The sequence below is a fragment of the Pteropus vampyrus genome, unplaced genomic scaffold (assembly GCF_000151845.1).
Source record: "Pteropus vampyrus isolate Shadow unplaced genomic scaffold, Pvam_2.0 Scaffold286, whole genome shotgun sequence".
In the NCBI taxonomy this organism is placed as follows: Eukaryota; Metazoa; Chordata; class Mammalia; order Chiroptera; family Pteropodidae; genus Pteropus; species Pteropus vampyrus.
In genome coordinates, this window is record NW_011889067.1 from 712039 (window position 1) to 730710 (window position 18672).

Below are 18672 nucleotides of genomic sequence, written 5' to 3' on the forward strand. Positions count from 1 at the left end.
ATATTTCAAGATATAATCTATCTCTACCATCCATACTTGAGACTACCTGGTAGTTAGTCTGTAAGTTCCTCAGTTTCCTCATCTGTAAAATGGGCAGAGTAATAAAACCTGCCTCCCAGGTGGGCGTGAGAAATGAGGTAATACGTGGGCGCTGCTTATTGCATTGCTTCCCAAATAATAAATGCTCAAGAAAGCTCACCAACTATGTGAACTTGGACAAATTACAACTCTTTGATGCATTTAAGATTTCCTGAGAAGAATTCCCTTCTCACAGGGATGTAGTGAAGATCACACGAGATCGCCTATTAAATACAAATGCCACCGTGTGGAAGGAAGGACAGGCCGGAAGAGCAGCTAGCCTCACCACGGGTCTCAGAATTGTCCGGTAGAACTTTCTGTCATGATGGAAATGTTCCCATCACCGCCGTTCAGTACAGTAGCCACTGGCCACTTGTGACTGCTGAGCACTTGAAATGTGGCTAGCATGACCAAAGAACTGAATTTAAAATTGTATCTGATAACTAATTAATTATAATTTAAATAGCCACATCTGGCTGATGGCTACTGTCTTGGACAGGGCAGACTGAGTAACTTGAACCTGCAAAGTTGCCTGACTAAGTACATAGTTCAGTTTTGCTCCTGCGCCAGATCACAAATGACTTCCCTCAGAGGGTCAATACCATGAATCTGGAGACCCCAAAGCTCCTCTATAATTTTTCTCCTCCCCCTTTTCTTTCTAGTCCCCCAAGAATTTTCCCCATGAATTTATCTTCAGTGATATGAAAATATTGCATGTACTAGAGATGGAAACAGTTTGGAAGTAGAGAATTTTCATTCTCAAGCTCAGTAATTCCAATCTTATCAAAGCCTGCATTGTCCAGCAATGGATGTCTGCATATCGACCCCACTGTGTGTCTGGCCTGGCCACAGCTAGGAATTCAGGTCAGCAGCTCCTGACAAGAGGCCTGTGGCAGTGTCTCCCTAAGCTAAAGGTAGAGCCAGGGCTGTCTGGGAGAGGAAGTGGGACCCTCAAACCCACCTAAAAGCTAAGTCATAGCTTTCCAAGACTACAAATAACTGAACTATCTATCACATACGAGGTGTGTCAGTAATTTCTGGGTGAGTGAATGAGCAAATGATGGTTAACAAAAGAGCAAACCAGAATTTTGAATGTTGATTTGTAGCACATCAACGTGACTAATAACAATTCGGAAATAGTCTGATTAAAATGAGTGCACAAAAAGCAATAATCATGTCTTGATGAGTTCAGAATGTTGTAAACATCTGCTTTATGTTTCTGAAAAATGGAACATCTATCAGGATTCCAAAGGAAAGGATATAAGTTTTAAGAGTTTTCCATTTTGGTTTACATGAGTACTTTTCATCCTGTAATTAGAATTATTTGGTTTGATTTCGTTTTAGAAGTTTTCATTTGTCTTTAGATAATGGTGCTATAATTTTACTACATTGTGGAGTTCTAAGATGGGTGGAAAAACTCAAGGGCTTAAAATTAGAAGTTTTCTTAGACACCGTAATTGGCTTTTTGTAGTTCATAAATAATTCCTCTGAGATTTATTTCCATAGATATCTAATGAGCTTTATTAAGCCTTTTTCAAATGGGTTCATATAGAACCACATGAATGTTTTTTATAAAGCAGCATTCATGCATTGGAATTGTGGATGAAACTGCTTAAAATTCTGTCCCCAAACTAGAGGCTACTAAAACCAAATAATCAGGTTAGGTCAGTGGGTCTCAGCTGGGGCCGGTTTTGCCCCCAGAGGCATTTGGCAATGTCTGGAGACATTTTTGGTTTTCACATCTAGGGGAGGGAGGTGTTACTGTGGCATCAGGTGAGTAGAAGCCGTGGAGGCTACTAGATGTCCTGCAATACACAGGACAGCCCTCCACCACAAAGAGCTGTCTGTAATGTTAAACTGGAGAAACCCTGAGTCCCGGGTCAACAGCTGCAGAAAAAATGAGTTTCAACCTTGGGCTATGAAATGTGCTTGGAATTGTTCTCCCTGTTGTTTTGCTGTGCCAGGCCTCAGGTAGAGTCCCCTGGAGTGTCCTGGGGCTTTGCAAGAGTAAGAACCTTTTGCGTAGAATCCTTGGGGAGTGGGGGCGGTGTGTGCTTGAGAACATCTCTTTCTGTAATTAAAGCAGGTCCTGTGTTCCTCTCAAATGAAACGGGAATTCACTTTGTTTCAACATCCTGTTTTTAAAGAGTGAGTGGCATTTCCAGGGACATCATCCAAAAATAAGAATTTTTCTCCTTTTTAACATTTTCTCCAAAACGGTCCTAGGATGTAGGTTGTGAACTATTTGAGAGGCTTAGCAGTGAATGTGCTGGCAGCTATTGAGAACACAGATGATTGGCTCCTTTGTGAGCTGGTGTCCAGAGAGTTGCAAGGGGTCGAGAAGCCAGACAACATAGCAGGTGTGCCACAAACTAATAGCGGTGCCCTTTGAATTTTTTGTTTTGACAACGTGATAAAAATTAAATTATTACTCCTTTTTATCCTTTAATTTCCAGTCAAGATAACTATATAATTCTGTTTAAAGGTATATAGATGTCTGTGTTCATGTATTGAACACATTCATATATGTATATACAAATAGAAACTGTATAACGAAAAAGTAAAAGAATTTCTGACATTAGGGCAATGTTTCTCAATCTGTTTTTCATTCCTCCGCCCAGCCCCACATCCAAGGAGTCTTTAGACATTTTTTTCTAATGGCGCCTTCCCCAATGAAATTTTATTATCATATCATATTCTATATATGTTTATATATGTATATCTGTGCTTTATACATAAAAATAATATTTTTTCACACACTCTCCCCGAGAACAAATATCACCCTTTGCGATGATATCACCCTTGATGGGAATGCATGCGTTATTAGAGTGAGTGTCGTGATCATCTGGCGTTCTTTGTATTATATAAGTATTATGACTTTACAAAGGCCAGAAACCTTTTCTCCCTTGTTTTCTGTTTTCTGATAGCCTCCTGAAGGGATTACGTAACACTGTTGCTATCTGCTGCAGGCCTCAGTTGTGAACAGCCCTGTTCCTCCACCTGAAGATCTGTCTAGTTGCTCTGTTCACATTGTAATCCAATATTGTAGATAATAGTCATATTATCGTAAATTTTAACCTGTATTTTAGCAAGGTCACTGATTTTTTTTTTTAAACTCTATTTTTTTTTAAACATCTTTAGGAAAGTGCAGAGATTTCCCATATACCCCATGCCTCTAGGCATGCGTAGCTTCCCCCAGTATCCTCATCCCTCACCAGAGGGTATATTTGTAACAATGATAAGCCTACATAGACTGATTATCATCACCGGAGTTCCATATTATACCTTAGAGTTCCCTTTTGGTGTTGTATATCCTATGGTTTTAGACAAATGTATAATGACGTTTCCATCATTATGGTATCATTCAGAGTATTTTCACTGCTGGAAAAATTATCTATATTCTGCCTATTCATCCGGTGTAGGTGAGGATGTGGGAAAATTGGAACCCTTGTACATTGCTGGTGGGCATGTAAAATGGACAATAGTTAAGCGGTTTCTCAAAAAGTGAAATGATCCAGCAATTCCACTCCTAGGAATATACCCCAAAGCAACGAAAAGATGTTTGCCGTAAACTTGTACACAGGGTTCCTTTTGAGAGTGATAAAAATTAGATTGTGATGATGGTTGCACAACTCTGAGTATACCAAATATCATTGAATTGTATAATTTAAATGGATGAGTTGTACCTATGACTTAAATCTCAATTTAAAGCTGTTTTTTTGCAAAAGGTGTAAACAAAGAATACCAATCTGTCCCTACTGCCACCAATTAGCAGTCAGTCGTCATTCCTACATAGCCGGGTAACCACTGTTCTGCTTTCTTCCTCTATGGATTAACCTAGTCTTAACATGTAAATAGACTCATATAACCTCTGGCTTTTCATATTTCTTTCCATTTTTGTGCTTCTAACTTTAGCGTGATGTTTTCAAGGTTCATCCACGTTGTAGCATGTATCAGTACTTCGTTCTTATTGCCTAGTAGTGTCCCATTGTATGGATGTACCACATTTTGTTCATCCATTCCTCAATTGAAGGACGTTGGGGTGGTTTCTCCTTTGGAGCTGTTATACGTAGTGCTGCTATGAACATTCAGGTACAAGTTTTTATGTGGACGTAATGTTTCCAGCTCTCGAGCACAGTCCTAGGAAGTGAAATTGCTGGTCACTCTGTTTCTGAAGATCTGACAGACTGTTTTCCAAGCAGGCTGCATTATTTTACAATCCCATCCGCAACTGATTTTTAAGTGAAGATTATTTATATACTCCCTAAAGTGAGTTTCCCAGGTCCTAGGCCAGATTCTCCCCTTTCTGTCCCCACACAAGGCCACATAGTCCCTTAAGTGGCAGATGGAGGTTTAAACCTATAATCGTAGGGCTTTTTCATCCCCCACCCCAAACCCCCACATACTCCCCAGGTTCAAGGCTTTCTTGAATCATAGGGATTCCACCCAGCAGCTCTTCCTGGGAACCAGCTGTCATAGCTCTTGTGAGGGCTTTTTCTCTTTAATAATAGATTCCATTCTTCAGGCATCTATCCCCTTTTGAGAAATTCCTCTTAAAAATATATGTGAAGCTTTGTTGTTGATACTAGAATTCCATTTTCTGTTTCAACTGTATGCTTGCACACCCCACACCCCCACACCACGCACGGCACTTCACCAGGCATCTGGGCCTCCATGTGGGGCTCGTCCAGGCTGTGTCTGTCCCCATCAGTCATACAGTCCAATGAGTGGACTTGGGGAACCATCCTGGGTATAGTCAGCCAGTACATGATCGCAAATCTGTTTTGATACTCAGCCCCTACCATGTCTTGAGGGTAACAAATTCCACATGTAAATTACTCTTAATTCCTGTTTACTTGTCCCAAGGCAGCCTCTGTATATCTTTCAGCAGATCTTCCAATATTACTGCTCTGGTCAGTTTAGAGATTTGGTGAAAATGTGACTCTTCACCTTTGCTGTGTCCTTCATAACAAGCAAGATATTTCCTTCCAACCCATAGTCTCTTCTTATAAAAAGCTCTGGTGTTCGTAGCCCATTCTCACATGTGGAAAATCTGTGCGGTGTGTTTACCTTCTCCAGGTGGCGGGCCAGCCGGTCTTCTTTCCGGGGTCCACTGTACACACCTGGGCCTGGCACAGAGTGGGCACACATTGCTCAATGAATGTTGCCAAGTGGAGGTTTTGTTTTGTAAAAGTGGTGTATGTATGTCCCACACATCACTAACGTGCTGGGCATACCTGTGTTCTCTTTTGCAGGCTATCGGCTGTACTCTGAACTGCAGCTGTCAAAGTTTCAAACCAGGGAAAACAAACCACCGTCAGTGTGAACAGTGCAGACATGGTTGGGTGGCCCACGGTAATTTTATTTTTCCCCTCTCTCTTGGCTGGTAGTGTTCCCTCTAAATGACTCACAGTTATTTAGGAATGGCTGTGATATCTAGGAATGACCGCTAACATTTGTAAGTTACTACCACGTGCCAGGTGACAAGATAGGAGCTTTATATATGTTAGCTCTTTGAATCTTAACTCCGTATCGGTGTCTCATTAGCCTTGTTCTAAAGTGTAGACACTGGTGCTTCGGTGCTGTCATTTGGCAATGATAGAATTATTCTGTGCTGTCTAATGCAGTAGCCTGTGGCCAGATAAAATAAGGAATGCTCGGTGAAATTTGGATTTCAGGTAAACAATAAACAATTTTTTAGCCTAAGTATATCCCAGTGAAGATTTTTATATGTGTATATGTAAATATATCCTACTTATGTGTCGATTATCTGAAATGTTTATTCAGATTTAACTGGGCATCCTGTATTTTCATTTGCTAAACCTGACCCTATACTAGCCACTCGTGGCTACCGAGTAATTGAAATTTGACTAGTGTGACTGCAGAACAAATTTCTAATTTTATTAAATGTTAATGAATTGAAATAAAAAATTAAATAGCCATATGTGGCTGATGAGTGTCGCATTGGACAGCATAGATTTCGGTGGATTCAGTTGCCAAGCCCGACAACTAGGAAGTGGCAGACCAGGGCTCAAACCCAGGTCTGCTGGATTCCCAAGCCTTAGCACCTCCTGATTTTCCATCTTCTTGATTAGACACCTATCATCTGTGTTTTTACCCCCTTTCTTTACATCTTCCCTACTTGTAGCTATTTTATTCCTCAGGGATGCCTCAGGAAGGGGAGAAAAGAAGATTCGAGTCTCAGGCCAGTGCATTTTATTTTAGAAGTTCCTGTGATAGCTGTTAAAATTATTACTCATTCGCATAGTTGTGTTTTTTTCTGTCGGAACAGATAACTGAGAGATAGTACTAGCCTACTTCTTGTGCCGAGTTTCTCTTGAAAATAGAACTCTTTAAAAACGATATGTCTTCCATTTGGTTTTTCAGCTCTGAGTAAGCTGAGGGTCCCGCCCATGTGTCCAGCAAGCCAGGTGGAGATCGTCCAGTCCAATGTGGTGTTTGATATTAGCAGCCTCATGCTCTATGGGACCCAGGCCATCCCCGTGCGCCTGAAAATCCTGCTAGACCGACTCTTCAGTGTGTTGAAGCAAGACGAGGTCCTCCAGATCCTCCATGCCTTGGACTGGACCCTTCAGGATTACATCCGTGGATATGTGCTGCAGGTATAGTGACCACTGCCACCCTTCTCCTAGAATGCCTTTGCACACCCATGTCCAAGTAACTGATGTGACCCAGTTACCTACCAGTGCTACAGCCATTGGTGATTATTCTTGCCTTTAATATTTTTTCTAACGGGTTAGGACCTACCTTACGTCCTGGGAGAAAGCCATTGTTTTCCTCAAGATATCTGTCTACCTTCAGGACGTGGGCACATTGCATATTCTCTGATTGGGGTTTCCCTCTGCCAGCTTTTCCACAGTAAACCATTTGCCCCATCTTGGGTGCTGTCTCCATTTCTTTTATTATCTGCAAACTACCTGTTGACACAGATGCTGTTTGTATCAGATCTCTCTGAGGATTTGGAGATGAGAGAGGGAACTCACCTTATGGAACCACTCAGCAAACAATCGTAATTTCTGTTCTCTAAAGCCGTCCTCCACTCCACTGCTGATTTTCCTTCCTAGGACCCCTCGTCTTGTGGTATTTCTGTGTTTGTGCTCTTGTTTATTTTCTCTCTCCAATTCTTTTTTGGCCTCCTCACGTTTTCTCTTTGTATCTGCCTGAAGGAGAGATGAAAGGCATCTCACTGTGCCTTTTGTGCTTTCTCTCGGCTCTTTACTTTGCAGAGTAGTTTTACCTCTCTTTCTGGAACAAGATATGGGGGTAGGCCTCGTGTTCCATATTCAGAGGTCATTAAGGGATTATCACAAGCTAAGAACATATTTCCTGATATGAATTCTCTTATTTCTCCGACACATGAAACAGCGATAGCATTTTTTCTTGCCACTACACTAGAAAATGTCAGCTAACTTTGGTTAAAATTTTCAGTGAAATGAAGGACTGAATGAATTTCCAAGACTAACATACATTTCAGTCTTACTCAGGTTGTCATATCATTAAAATGAACACTAATAACCATTTATTGACGTAGACTCTTCCAGAAATCTTATTTAGGTAGGTAGCTTATTCCCATTTTCCAGTTGAAAAACCGGAGGCTCAGAATGCTTCTAAATATTTCTGAAGTCACTCAACTCATATGTGGCAGACCCCAAATTTGAACACACTGCTGACTCTAAAGCCCATCATCTTCCTCTGGAAACACATCTGCTCACCTCCAGGGCAGGAACCCTAGCAAGCCAGAAACAACCTTTTATGTAGAGTACCATTATGATCTTACATTATGACATAGATCAATATTTAATGATCCTAATAATCTTGCTTTCTAGTGTTAGGATTAAAAATATGGAATCAATTACCTTGAACCTCTAGTGCATGAAAAATTTATGATGTTACGTTCCTCGTCATCTTCAGAACTCTTACATGCACTGTGAAAAATCTCAGTAGGCCATCAAATACATGTTCTGTGATAAAATATTTATCATAGTTTTGGGAAAAGTTAGGCCTTGCTAGAGTTTGAAAGATCTCCAACACTCCGGTGTAATTACAGCTCTGCTTTGTGAACACGGGCAATAGATCAATACAAGTTCATTTGTCTTCTGATGGTAGTTGCTTGGGAAGATTATTAAAATGCAGTGAATAAACACTTGAGCTATATCTAAGCCTGATTGCTCCATCTATACTCCTTAGATAAAGAAGTTACTATGGTTCAAAAGACATATTTTAATTTTTGTGGGGAAGATTATTATGCTTAATGCAAGACGGCCAATAGGTTTGAAATAAGATGGAAAATAATCACCAAATTTCCCTTAGGCTTGAGTAATATAATTTTACGTCTCTCTTTTGGGCCTCTACTTACATTGGCGCAGTATATTTTCTGCACAAAGTTTCCGGCCTAGGAGATCGGCATGAGTGGGGGCTGAACTCATTAACCTTCTTGCTCATCCAGAGCGGTGCCATTTCCTAATATGCCCAGAGGTGCCCTGTGTGCTGGCGGAGGTCCTGACCACACGGCTCCTTTCTTAGAGAAAGGGGTAAGGAGTAGTAAATTAATTGCACTTCTCAATTCCGGTTAGGATGCATCAGGAAAGGTGCTGGACCACTGGAGCATCATGACCAGTGAGGAAGAGGTGGCCACCTTGCAGCAGTTCCTTCGTTTTGGGGAGACCAAGTCCATAGTGGAGCTCATGGCAATTCAAGAGAAAGAAGAGCAGTCCCTCATCATCCCGCCACCCGCAGCCAACGTGGACATCAGGGCTTTCATCGAGAGCTGCAGCCACAGGAATGCCAGCCTGCCCGCTGCTGTGGACAGAGGAAACCCCAGCAGCGTGCACCCCTTCGAGAACCTCATAAACAACATGACCTTCATGTTGCCTTTCCAGTTCTTCAACCCTGTGCCTCCTGCACTGATAGGGTCTCTGCCCGAACAGTATGTGCTGGAGCAGGGACAGGACCAGAGTCAGGACCCCAAACAGGAAATCCACGGACCCTTCCCCGACGGCAGCTTCTTAACTTCCAATTCTGCACCATTTCAGGTTGAAAAAGAGCGGTGTCTAAACTGTCCAGACGCTGCTGCTAACAAGGAAGACAATGCCCATTTAAGCGACTCCGGCTCATACAGCATTGTCACTCGGCTTGAAAGGACGCAGTTGTCCCCCGAGGCCAAAGTGAAGTCTGAGAGGAACAGCCTGGGTGCAAAGAAGGGCCGGGTGTTCTGCACGGCCTGCGAGAAGACCTTCTACGACAAAGGCACCCTCAAGATCCACTACAACGCCGTCCACCTGAAGATCAAGCACAAGTGCACCATCGAAGGCTGTAACATGGTATTTAGCTCGCTGAGGAGCCGGAACCGCCACAGCGCCAACCCCAACCCCCGGCTGCACATGCCCATGAACAGAAACAACCGGGACAAAGACCTGCGGAACAGCCTGAGCCTGGCCACCTCCGACAGCTACAGGCGCCCGAGGTTCACGGTGAGCTCTCCGGACTGTAGGCCTCTCCCTGGTTATGCCGTTCCGGGGGAGGATTCCAGGGGCCAAGCAGCTTTCCCCGGCGTTGGGCAGAATGGAGTGCTTTTCCCCAACCTAAAGACAGTCCAGCCGGTCCTTCCCTTCTACCGCAGTCCGGCCACTCCTGCTGAGCTAGCAAACACTCCTGGGGTGCTGCCTTCCCTCCCGCAGCTGTCCTCCTCGATCCCCGAACATCTGGTTTCACATGAAATGCCTTTCGATGCCCTTCCCAAGAAGAAGTCCCGGAAGTCCAGTATGCCTATCAAAATAGAGAAGGAAGCTGTGGAAATAGCTAATGGGAGCAGGCACACCCTCAGCTCCGATGATGACATGGCCCTGCAGGTGGTCAGTGAAGATGAGCCGGAGGACTCCCGGGCAGACAAGGCTCCGGAGGAGCGGCACACGCAGCCAGCGCGCCCGGGGAAGCCTGTCCCTGAGGGAGAGAGAGCTTGCCACCACCTCCAGTCGGTGATTGAGCCCAGTGGAGCCATCAGCCGAACCCCTGAGCAGGCCACACACAGCTCGGAGAGGGAGACTGAGCAGAAACCCGCATTGGCCACGGTGCCAAGGGAGGCCGAGGACGGTGGCCAGGAGCGCCACCTCACGCCTGGGGTGGAGCCCTGTGTTCCTCTTCCTGACTATGTCAGACTGCAGCAGCACCTGCTGGCCGGGGGGCTCTTCAGCGCCTTGTCCAACAGAGGAATGGCTTTTCCTTGTTTTGAAGATTCTCAGGAACTGGAGCACACGGGTCAGCTCGCACCGGCTAGGCAGAAGGAAGAAAGCCGCCACCAGTGTGACATCTGCAAGAAGACCTTTAAGAATGCTTGCGGTGTGAAAATGCACCATAAGAACATCCACGCCAAACAGACGCACGTGTGCACAGTGGAGGGCTGTAAAGCCACCTTCCCTTCCCGCAGGAGCAGGGACAGGTAAGGCACCTGTTGGCAATCCTTTCTTCTAAGGCGGTGGTTCTTAAGCTTTTACCTTTTACGTGCATTCGTATCAGCAGGGGGACTGTGAGAACGTCCTGAGCCGCACCCCTGGGGCTTCTGCTTCTGCGGGTCCCCGGGAGGCCTGAGAGCTTTGGGTCTCTGCGTTCCCAGGTGATGTCGATGTTGCCGTGCTGGGGGACCCACTTTCGGGAGACACTGTTCTATAGATCCACCCTCCTGGATTTTCAATTCCAAAACCCAGACTTAATGGGCCACAAGACCCGACCTGAAACGATGTTTGTAATTGTCTTTAAATCTCTCGTCGTGTGGATCTTTTATATATTCGGTACAGAAATATTAATGGATTTATAATGAGGGCATCACCTTGATATTACAGTATGTGCATCATTCTACTTTTTCTAAAGTCCGAGAAATTCTGAACTGAGAGCCACATCTGGCTCCAGGGGTTCGGCGTAAGGAATTGTGAACTGGTTCTCACGTTAGAGGAGGGAGAAGGGCGCTGCTTAAATTAGCTTCCCCAGACTTGTCTGGTTTTCATTTTCTAACATGAAGCACATTGAGACGTTTTCTCTGATTTCTAGATAACCAGCTATATTCGAAAGGAAGAATAACTGCTCGATGGGAGGTTTTTAAAATTTTAAGATATCAAAGAGTAAGGGCACTTAGCAGGTTGTTTCAGGGGTGCAGGGATGAGAGATGAGAGGTCTGTCGGTGGCGGGGTTTTATGACACGCACAGAGTCACGCTGTTCGCAGCGTGCCGGGGTACAGAGTGCATCTTCTCACTCCAGGGACACAGCATTGGCATTACTGTCTTGCTTGTGCTTTTCTTAATGAACTTGAGGTGACTCTTCAGGTCACCTCCCTCCCTCCCAGCCTATAAAGGGAGGAGCAAGCCAGCCTCCCAACAGAAGACCCTAGGCAGCCCTCAAGAAAGGATCAGCTCTCTGATGGAACGCAGTATGATAAATGCTAAACGCAGTTCACAGAATATTAAAATGATGCATTTGCTCAAACAAGCATGGCTCGAAGCAGTTCAGCACCCCACCACCTTAGTCCAGGGTGTAAGACCTGACTTGTTAAGAGGGTGAAAAGGCACAGACTCCCACACACCTTCCGGGACAGAGCTCACAAACACGCGTGTTGTCTTCAGCAAAAAGGATGGAGCACGGCTGATACTAGTTAAAATTCCCGTTTCCGTTGCTGGGATGTTGAACCAGATCACCAGGATACCCTAGTTAGTGACCCCGGCCTTCCCCTTCACCCTCCAAGAGCAGTGTCTATTCGTGAACAAGCTGTTACTGGAAGAAGAGAGAGTTGTGTCAGTCAAATTTTCCTTGACATTTATGATACTGATCTGGCCTGGAGTGTCTACTAAATTAAAAGGCATATTGAATTTAAAATACGATTTCATTTTATATTTCTTTTTTTCTAGTATTTAATATTTTCTTACTTTCTAACCTGTTTGTAGATACAAGCCTCCTCCCCAGCACAGAAAGACACCTTTCATTCTAAATTTAAACTAATAATTCTAGCAACCTAAGACGTGGCATGCTTTTTACCTAGGATCTGTGATTAAAATGGCACCATTTTAAATAGGACTTTGTGGGTGGGCCAAGGCCCCCCATTTCTCTCGGTCACAGGTGAGCACTACGTTGCGGTCAGGATAACTGTCTTCCTCTCCTCAAGCCACTGCTGCTGCCCACAGCAGAACCCCTGAATGCTCATTTAGCCAACAGACACTTAAGACCCTTCCATGTTAGGTGCTATGGACAGCTCCCTGCCCACGAAGGCGTGTGTGTGTGTGTGTGTGTGTGTGTGCGCGCGCGTGTGCGTGTGTGTGTGTGTGTGTGTGTGTGTGTGTGTGGGGACAGGTCAGTAAACGGGCGATGACAGCTGAACATAGTGGCTGCTCTAGTGGGAGCAACATAGGCTGCTGTGGGCACATGGGAGGGTGCCTAACGAGACTCTCTGAGAAGTTAGGGAAGGCTTCCTGAAAGAAGGAGAATGAATAAACCAGCGGCTCTCAACTCCTGTACAGATCCTTAAAATCTGAGGACCCTCGAGAGTTTTTCTCTATTCAGACATCTAGCTATCAATATTTATTGTATTAGAAATTAAAACAAAAAAATACTACTTTTTACATCCGTTAAAATAACAAACATATGTTAGCATAAATAACGTTTTATTAAAAAATAACTACATGTTATTTAAAATAGAAATAAAACTTAGCCAAAAGAGTGGCTTTGTTTTACATTTTCACAAATCTCTTTCGGCTTAGTAGAAGACAGCTAGATTCTTATATCAGTTCCTGCATTCAACCTGTTGCAATGTCACATGTCATGTAGCCTCTGGAAAATTCCACAGTATGAGAGAATGAGAGTAAAAACAAATAATGTTTTTTTTTATTTATCCTTATGAAATGAGTTTTAACTTTAGGGACCTCTTAAAAGGGTCTCAGAGACCACTAGGGGTGCCCAGACCACACTCCAGTCTCAAGTAATCTTAGGAACCAGGGGTGACAAGTTGGAGGGGGAGGTAGAGGATGCAGGGAAAAAATACAGACCTGGGTAGTGAGCATAGCACCAGCGAATTTCTAGAAGCAGAAAGCCTGGCATGAGGTGCAGAGGGTTTTTGCAGCTGTGGCCGTCACTGGTTTTAGGGAACATGGCACCTTGGGAAATGCATCTGACCCTCTGAGACTTAAGGAGAAGGTTGGAGGAGCCCACAAGTTAGCTCTTGGTGTCCATGGGACGCCTGAGCGTGGTGCCAAGAGCTTTGCTTTTGTTACGGGAGGGACCTTTCTGTACAAGGCTCCAGCGAATGTGTTTGGCTTTTTCTTAACCACTTGGTGTGTATGGAACCTGTATGTCAACCTAGTGTCTGGGTTTCTGCTGACACATTCCTGCCCCTTCAACCCAGAACGCTGACATAATCATAGGTCAGAGTTGCACTTAAGAGCTGCTTGTAAAGTGGGTGATCTGGGAGTATCATTCTGATTATGCCCAGAAAAAGAATGTGTAAGGGGACAGAAGAGAGAAGTTGAATAGTAAATTTTATACGTTTTGTGAAATAGGATTAAATTTTATACGTTTGTGAAATAGGATTAAACCTTCTCTCCCTTCCTCATATGTCTGGGGATTTAGAAGAGATAGTTTGATCCTTAGTTATTTTGGTGGGGTGTTCTTCCCAGTTTGACCCTGGCATGCATTCTGAGCTGTATTGGGGGACTATTTTCCCTCTTTGGAGTCATTCTCTTGTCCCCTTTTAGATCGTAGCCGTTGGGAAGGACTGTATTTATTAGTCAGGTTAAGAGGGGACCTCTGCACAAGGCCAACGTTGATTGACAAGTTACATCCAAATGATATTGTATGAGTCAAAGGCATGTGTCATAATGGATACTCATCATCTGCCCTTCAGGAGTAATCACTGGGTAGAAGATTTGTGGTGTGCGCACAGTGCTGCATTTGCAAAACTCCTGTCTGGTACACATTGAAACGTTGCAAATATGAACCGAAGTTAATACGTGCTGCACACATCCCTCCCCCGTCCCACATACACACCTATTTCTAGCCAATCAGATTTCTCTGCCTGTAGAACTTCTGGGGTGATATGCGTGCAGATGCTCTAGACCCTACTGCGAGTCACATAGGAAATTTCGAATTTTCTAGTAGCCATATTAAGAAAAGTAAAAGAACAGGTGAAGTAACTTTTATTTAACATATTTCATTCAGTCTATCCAAAATATTATCACTTCAGCATATAACAGAGCCACATTTCAGGCGCTCAACTGCCACATCTGAGTGAGTGGCTATGGTATTGGACAGTGTGGCTCTAGAAAATAAAACTTTCCGGTTTCATTGAAATACAGCCCTCTGTTCAGTTCCTTATCGTTTGTGACCTGTTTTTTCCTGGGATCCCCTGGTTTGATGTCCCAGCTGAACTGGCCTTGTTGAAGTAGTCTGGCCATTCTCTTGAGATGAGGTCTGGGAAGCTACGTGTCAATCAGATGGTAGACGTGGAAGAGAACTGCATATGCCCAGTTTCCAGACCGTTGACTTTCCTGGTGGATACTAACTTCTGACAAGCAGTGAACAGCAGCAGGCCAGCGTCCACTAAACACCCTTTGTGGCCCGTGCCCCTGATCACTTCTCCCATGCCACGAATTTTTCCTGGTATCTACCTTGTATCTCCTCTCAGAATGACGACTATTTTAAAATGACAGCCCAACGCATTGCTAAACATCTTTTCACTCTTGCAGACACAGTTCCAACATAAACCTCCACCAGAAAGTATTGACCCAAGAAGCATTGGACAGCAGTGAAGACCACTTCCATGCAGCTTACCTTCTGAAAGATGTGGCTAAGGAGGCCTATCAGGATGTGGCTTTCACGCAGCAAGCCTCCCACACATCCGTCATCTTCAAGGGAGCCAGTCGGATGGGCAGCCTGGTTTACCCAATAACCCAAGTCCATGGTGCCGGCCGCGAGAGCTACAACACTGGTCCGCCAAGTGAAGGCACCATCCTGGACCTGAGCACTACCTCGAGCATCAAGTCAGAGATCAGCAGCCATTCCTCTTGGGACTCAGACAGGGCAAGCGAAGAAGGCACTATGCTCATGGAGGACAGCGATGGGAACTGTGAAGGTCCGAGCCTCGTACCTGGGGAGGATGAGTACCCCATCTGTGTGCTGATGGAGAAGGCTGACCAGAGCCTCGCCAGCCTGCCTTCCGGGCTGCCCATAACATGCCACCTCTGCCAAAAGACGTACAGCAATAAAGGGACCTTCAGGGCCCACTACAAAACTGTGCACCTCCGCCAGCTGCATAAATGCAAAGTTCCGGGCTGCAACACCATGTTCTCATCCGTTCGCAGCCGAAACAGACACAGCCAGAATCCCAACCTGCACAGAAGCCTGGCTTCTTCTCCAAGTCACCTCCAGTAACAAGATTGGATAAGTGTTTGTCACAATTCAGGAATAAGGTAGTCCAAGGAAACGTTTCTACCTTGTCTAATGCCATTTGGGACAAGCCAGGCAAAAGGTATTTGAGTTGACTTTCTAGTATTCTGCAGCAGGATGAGCAAAAGACAAGCCTTGTGGGAAGTTGAGACTGGGACAGTCTTTCCTATTGTTTTTCTTAGCCCAAGAGGTTTTTCACGGACATAACGAAAACTTGCAGAAGTGCAGTTTTCCCAGATTTGTTTACACATTCTCTGGGAGAGCTCCAGGTCTGCAGATTGACAGCAGGGGCCCAGGAACTGGGGGCGGCTTGGAGAGAGGCTCACAGGATTAAGGGTCCATTGAGTGTCCTGGGGAAGCAGGCTGTCACCACTGGTGAGAAGCCAGTCTCAAAGATCACATTTTTCAGTTTCTGCTTTAATGAGTCTGAAATCCAGACTTCAGATTGGGAACATGACTTTTTGAGACATTCTCTCCACTTGGAGTGGAAAATTGCTTTTTTTTTTCCCCCTGAAGGTCTCATGTGTTACTCCAGGAAGTTCTCAGAGGAAGCGGGTTGGCCTCTAATAAGAACATGGCTGTTACCAAGGATGTTAGTTCTTGCTCTGTAACACATTCAGGAAGCTGGGGGGAGATAGTTCGTGCACTTAAAAATAGTGGTCTTCAATTTAATTTAAAATAATTTTGATAATATTTAATTTGTGTTTATGTTATGTGAGGACTTGGAGTGAGTGCAGACATGTCACAGTGTGACCTCTCGATCTCATTGGAAAGCAGAATGAGTGACGACCCAAACTTTAAAACCACTGCCCGTTTTCATTTGGCAAAGCTCAGAGTCTTCGATGCGATCCCCTGTGGGATGACGCGGGCGTGACTCTAGCAGGACCGCTTGCATATTCTCGGCCAAAGCATTTAGAGAATGTGGCTCTGATGGTCGTGCATTTTCCGTATCACTGGATCCCACAGTCTTCACCCTTTATAAACGTGTAAGATTAGGGTGAACTGCCGAAGTTACATGGTAGAAAGAAAAGTAGGTCGTTATTACCATACTGTGTGTCTTAATGTTAACTTATTCTGAAATATATTCCACACCGTTATACATGTTTGCTGTTGTAGAAAGGAAGCTTAATCAGTCCCGTGGGACGAGGCCAGCTCCTAAAATTCGGCATTTAAACTACCCTAGAAGGCCGTGGTGGGGAAAAAGACTTCCAAGTTAACCATCTTTTAAAGTTATGGTAGATGTAAGTAATGAAAACCATCCTTAAAGAGAATGGGGAGTTATAGGAGATAGTATTCTTCTGGCCTAAAGGCGAAAGAAGCCAGCAACCTGTTACTGATTATTTCAGCATTTAAGAAAAATAAATGTGACAACTTAAAATTTGTCTCTGCTGAAAGTGAGATGTATCTTTCATCTGTTTTTGTTACCCAGCTGTTCAATATTCCAGTTTCCCCAAACTGGAAAAAATTTGTATACAAATGAGTTTTCTATGATTTAATAAAAATATATGGCATACTTTTTGTTTAAAAAGGCAAATATTTTGTAAAACTAGTTTTGTCATATGGACTGCCTATTGTATAAGTGCTTGTGGTCTTGCATGTGCACACACACGTGCACACACATACACACACACACACACAATGAATCTTACAGAGCTGAACCCAAGGGAGGAAGTAGGTGGCATCAGTAGCAATTCATGGGGTCTGAGAAATGAGGTGATCTATGGTCATGTCACCCTGAATATGCCTGATCTCGTCTGATCTCGGAAGCTAAGCAGGGTCAGCCCCGGTTAGTACTTGGATGGGAGACCACCTAGGGAGACCAGGGGCTGTAGGCGTAAAAAAAAAAAGAAAGAAAGAAAGAAATGAGGTGGTTACTTTCCTGGGAGGAGGGGCCAAGTATTGACTTATTACAAAGATAAAGTGATTTTTAAAAAATACTGTCCTATGAAAGGTAAGTCTTTTCTAGCCAATGCTCAAAACAGCGTGCAATGAAAGATTTAAGCCTCTTCTTTCATTCTTAAACATGCAGTTTTTTTGAAAGGACCTTTTTATAACATTTTTTTCCTTCTTTTCTAATTTCTTCACCTCTTTTTTCTACCCTTCCAACATAGAGATAAAAGCATGACTCCATCTCCCCACCCAGGTCCCCTCTCAGAGGATGCCATGGGCCCGCTTCACATTTCACTGGGAGAAAAGAAGTCACCGGGAGAACTTTCTCATCTGCCAGCACCTGTACTATGCCTGCCCCCTTGGCCACTTCACCTCTTGCCTGGATGACTGTCGTTGCCTCCTGCCTGGTCTGTTGCATCCATTCCTTTGTACCTTCTATAGTATCCCAAATGGTCTTTCCCGGGTGTAAATCAGATCACGTAGTGCCCAGCTCAGACCCTCCAGTGGCTTCGCTGAACAGTTAGTGTAAGATCCAGAGATCCTTCCAAGGCCTACAAGGCTCTAAAAGTAAAACACCTTCCTATCCCTGCTACTTCCCCATCCTCTTTTCCCACGAGTCTTCCATGACAGCCTTGCTCAGCTTTCTCTCCTTTTCCCCGTTAGAGCTCTTCCCCACCTCTCTGCATGACCCCGCCACACCGACTCATATTTGCAGTAACCGACCTCACTTTCTGCTCTCAGAATTGGGTGAGAACCCCTTCAGCTTCTCCCCAGTGCATGCCGCCCCCCGCCATCTGTTTGTCCATACCGACGCCCATCCTCATGTGCTCACATCTGCTTGGATCTCCTGACACTCTATCTGGGTAGACAGACACAGTGAGCTGCAGACCCGTATGAGAGGGTGACCAGGATCTCCCTGTACCCCCACCACCCATTTTTCTATCACACTCAGACCTGTCATGGCCTCTATACGCTCCGTACCTCTCACTGAGGAATCTAAATTTCCCTAGCTCAACCTTTCTGATTTCATCCAATTGTGCTTGTGGATGGCCGTATAGTCTGAGTCCTCCAAGGAGCAGATGCCAGCGGGACTAAATGTGCAAATGTTTTATTAAGAGACTCTTTTTTGAGAGGAAATAGGAGGGGAGGGGAGAGAGGCCGGGGGAGCCGGGAGACACAATGCAGGTCTGACGCCAAGTGAAGGTGAGAGGAGGAGGGTGGGGTTAAATGAAGGTATCGGGACTGCCGTGTAGTCTAAGGAGGTT

The 18672-nt window shown here is 44.6% G+C and overlaps 1 protein-coding gene and 1 pseudogene across 1 annotated transcript; both read left to right on the forward strand.

Moving 5' to 3' along the window:
- The first annotated feature begins 5282 nt into the window (after positions 1 to 5282).
- Positions 5283 to 17033, forward strand: BNC1 (basonuclin 1). Its single transcript, XM_023520979.1, has 4 exons — positions 5283 to 5433; positions 6466 to 6701; positions 8673 to 10534; positions 14818 to 17033. Exons 1-4 carry the CDS (start codon positions 5283 to 5285, stop codon positions 15500 to 15502), a joined length of 2934 nt encoding a protein of 977 aa, XP_023376747.1. The 3' UTR covers positions 15503 to 17033.
- A 200-nt stretch (positions 17034 to 17233) lies between these two features.
- On the forward strand, positions 17234 to 17352 carry LOC111729876 (annotated as a pseudogene).
- Positions 17353 to 18672: the final 1320 nt, after the last annotated feature.

Coding starts and splice junctions, on each gene's coding strand:
- BNC1 (XM_023520979.1), top strand. CDS start 5,283: ATGTCCCACACATCACTAACGTGCTGGGCATACCTGTGTTCTCTTTTG. Junction 6,702..8,672: donor TCCGTGGATATGTGCTGCAG/GTATAGTGACCA, acceptor AATTCCGGTTAG/GATGCATCAGGAAAGGTGCT. Junction 10,535..14,817: donor TCCCGCAGGAGCAGGGACAG/GTAAGGCACCTG, acceptor TCACTCTTGCAG/ACACAGTTCCAACATAAACC.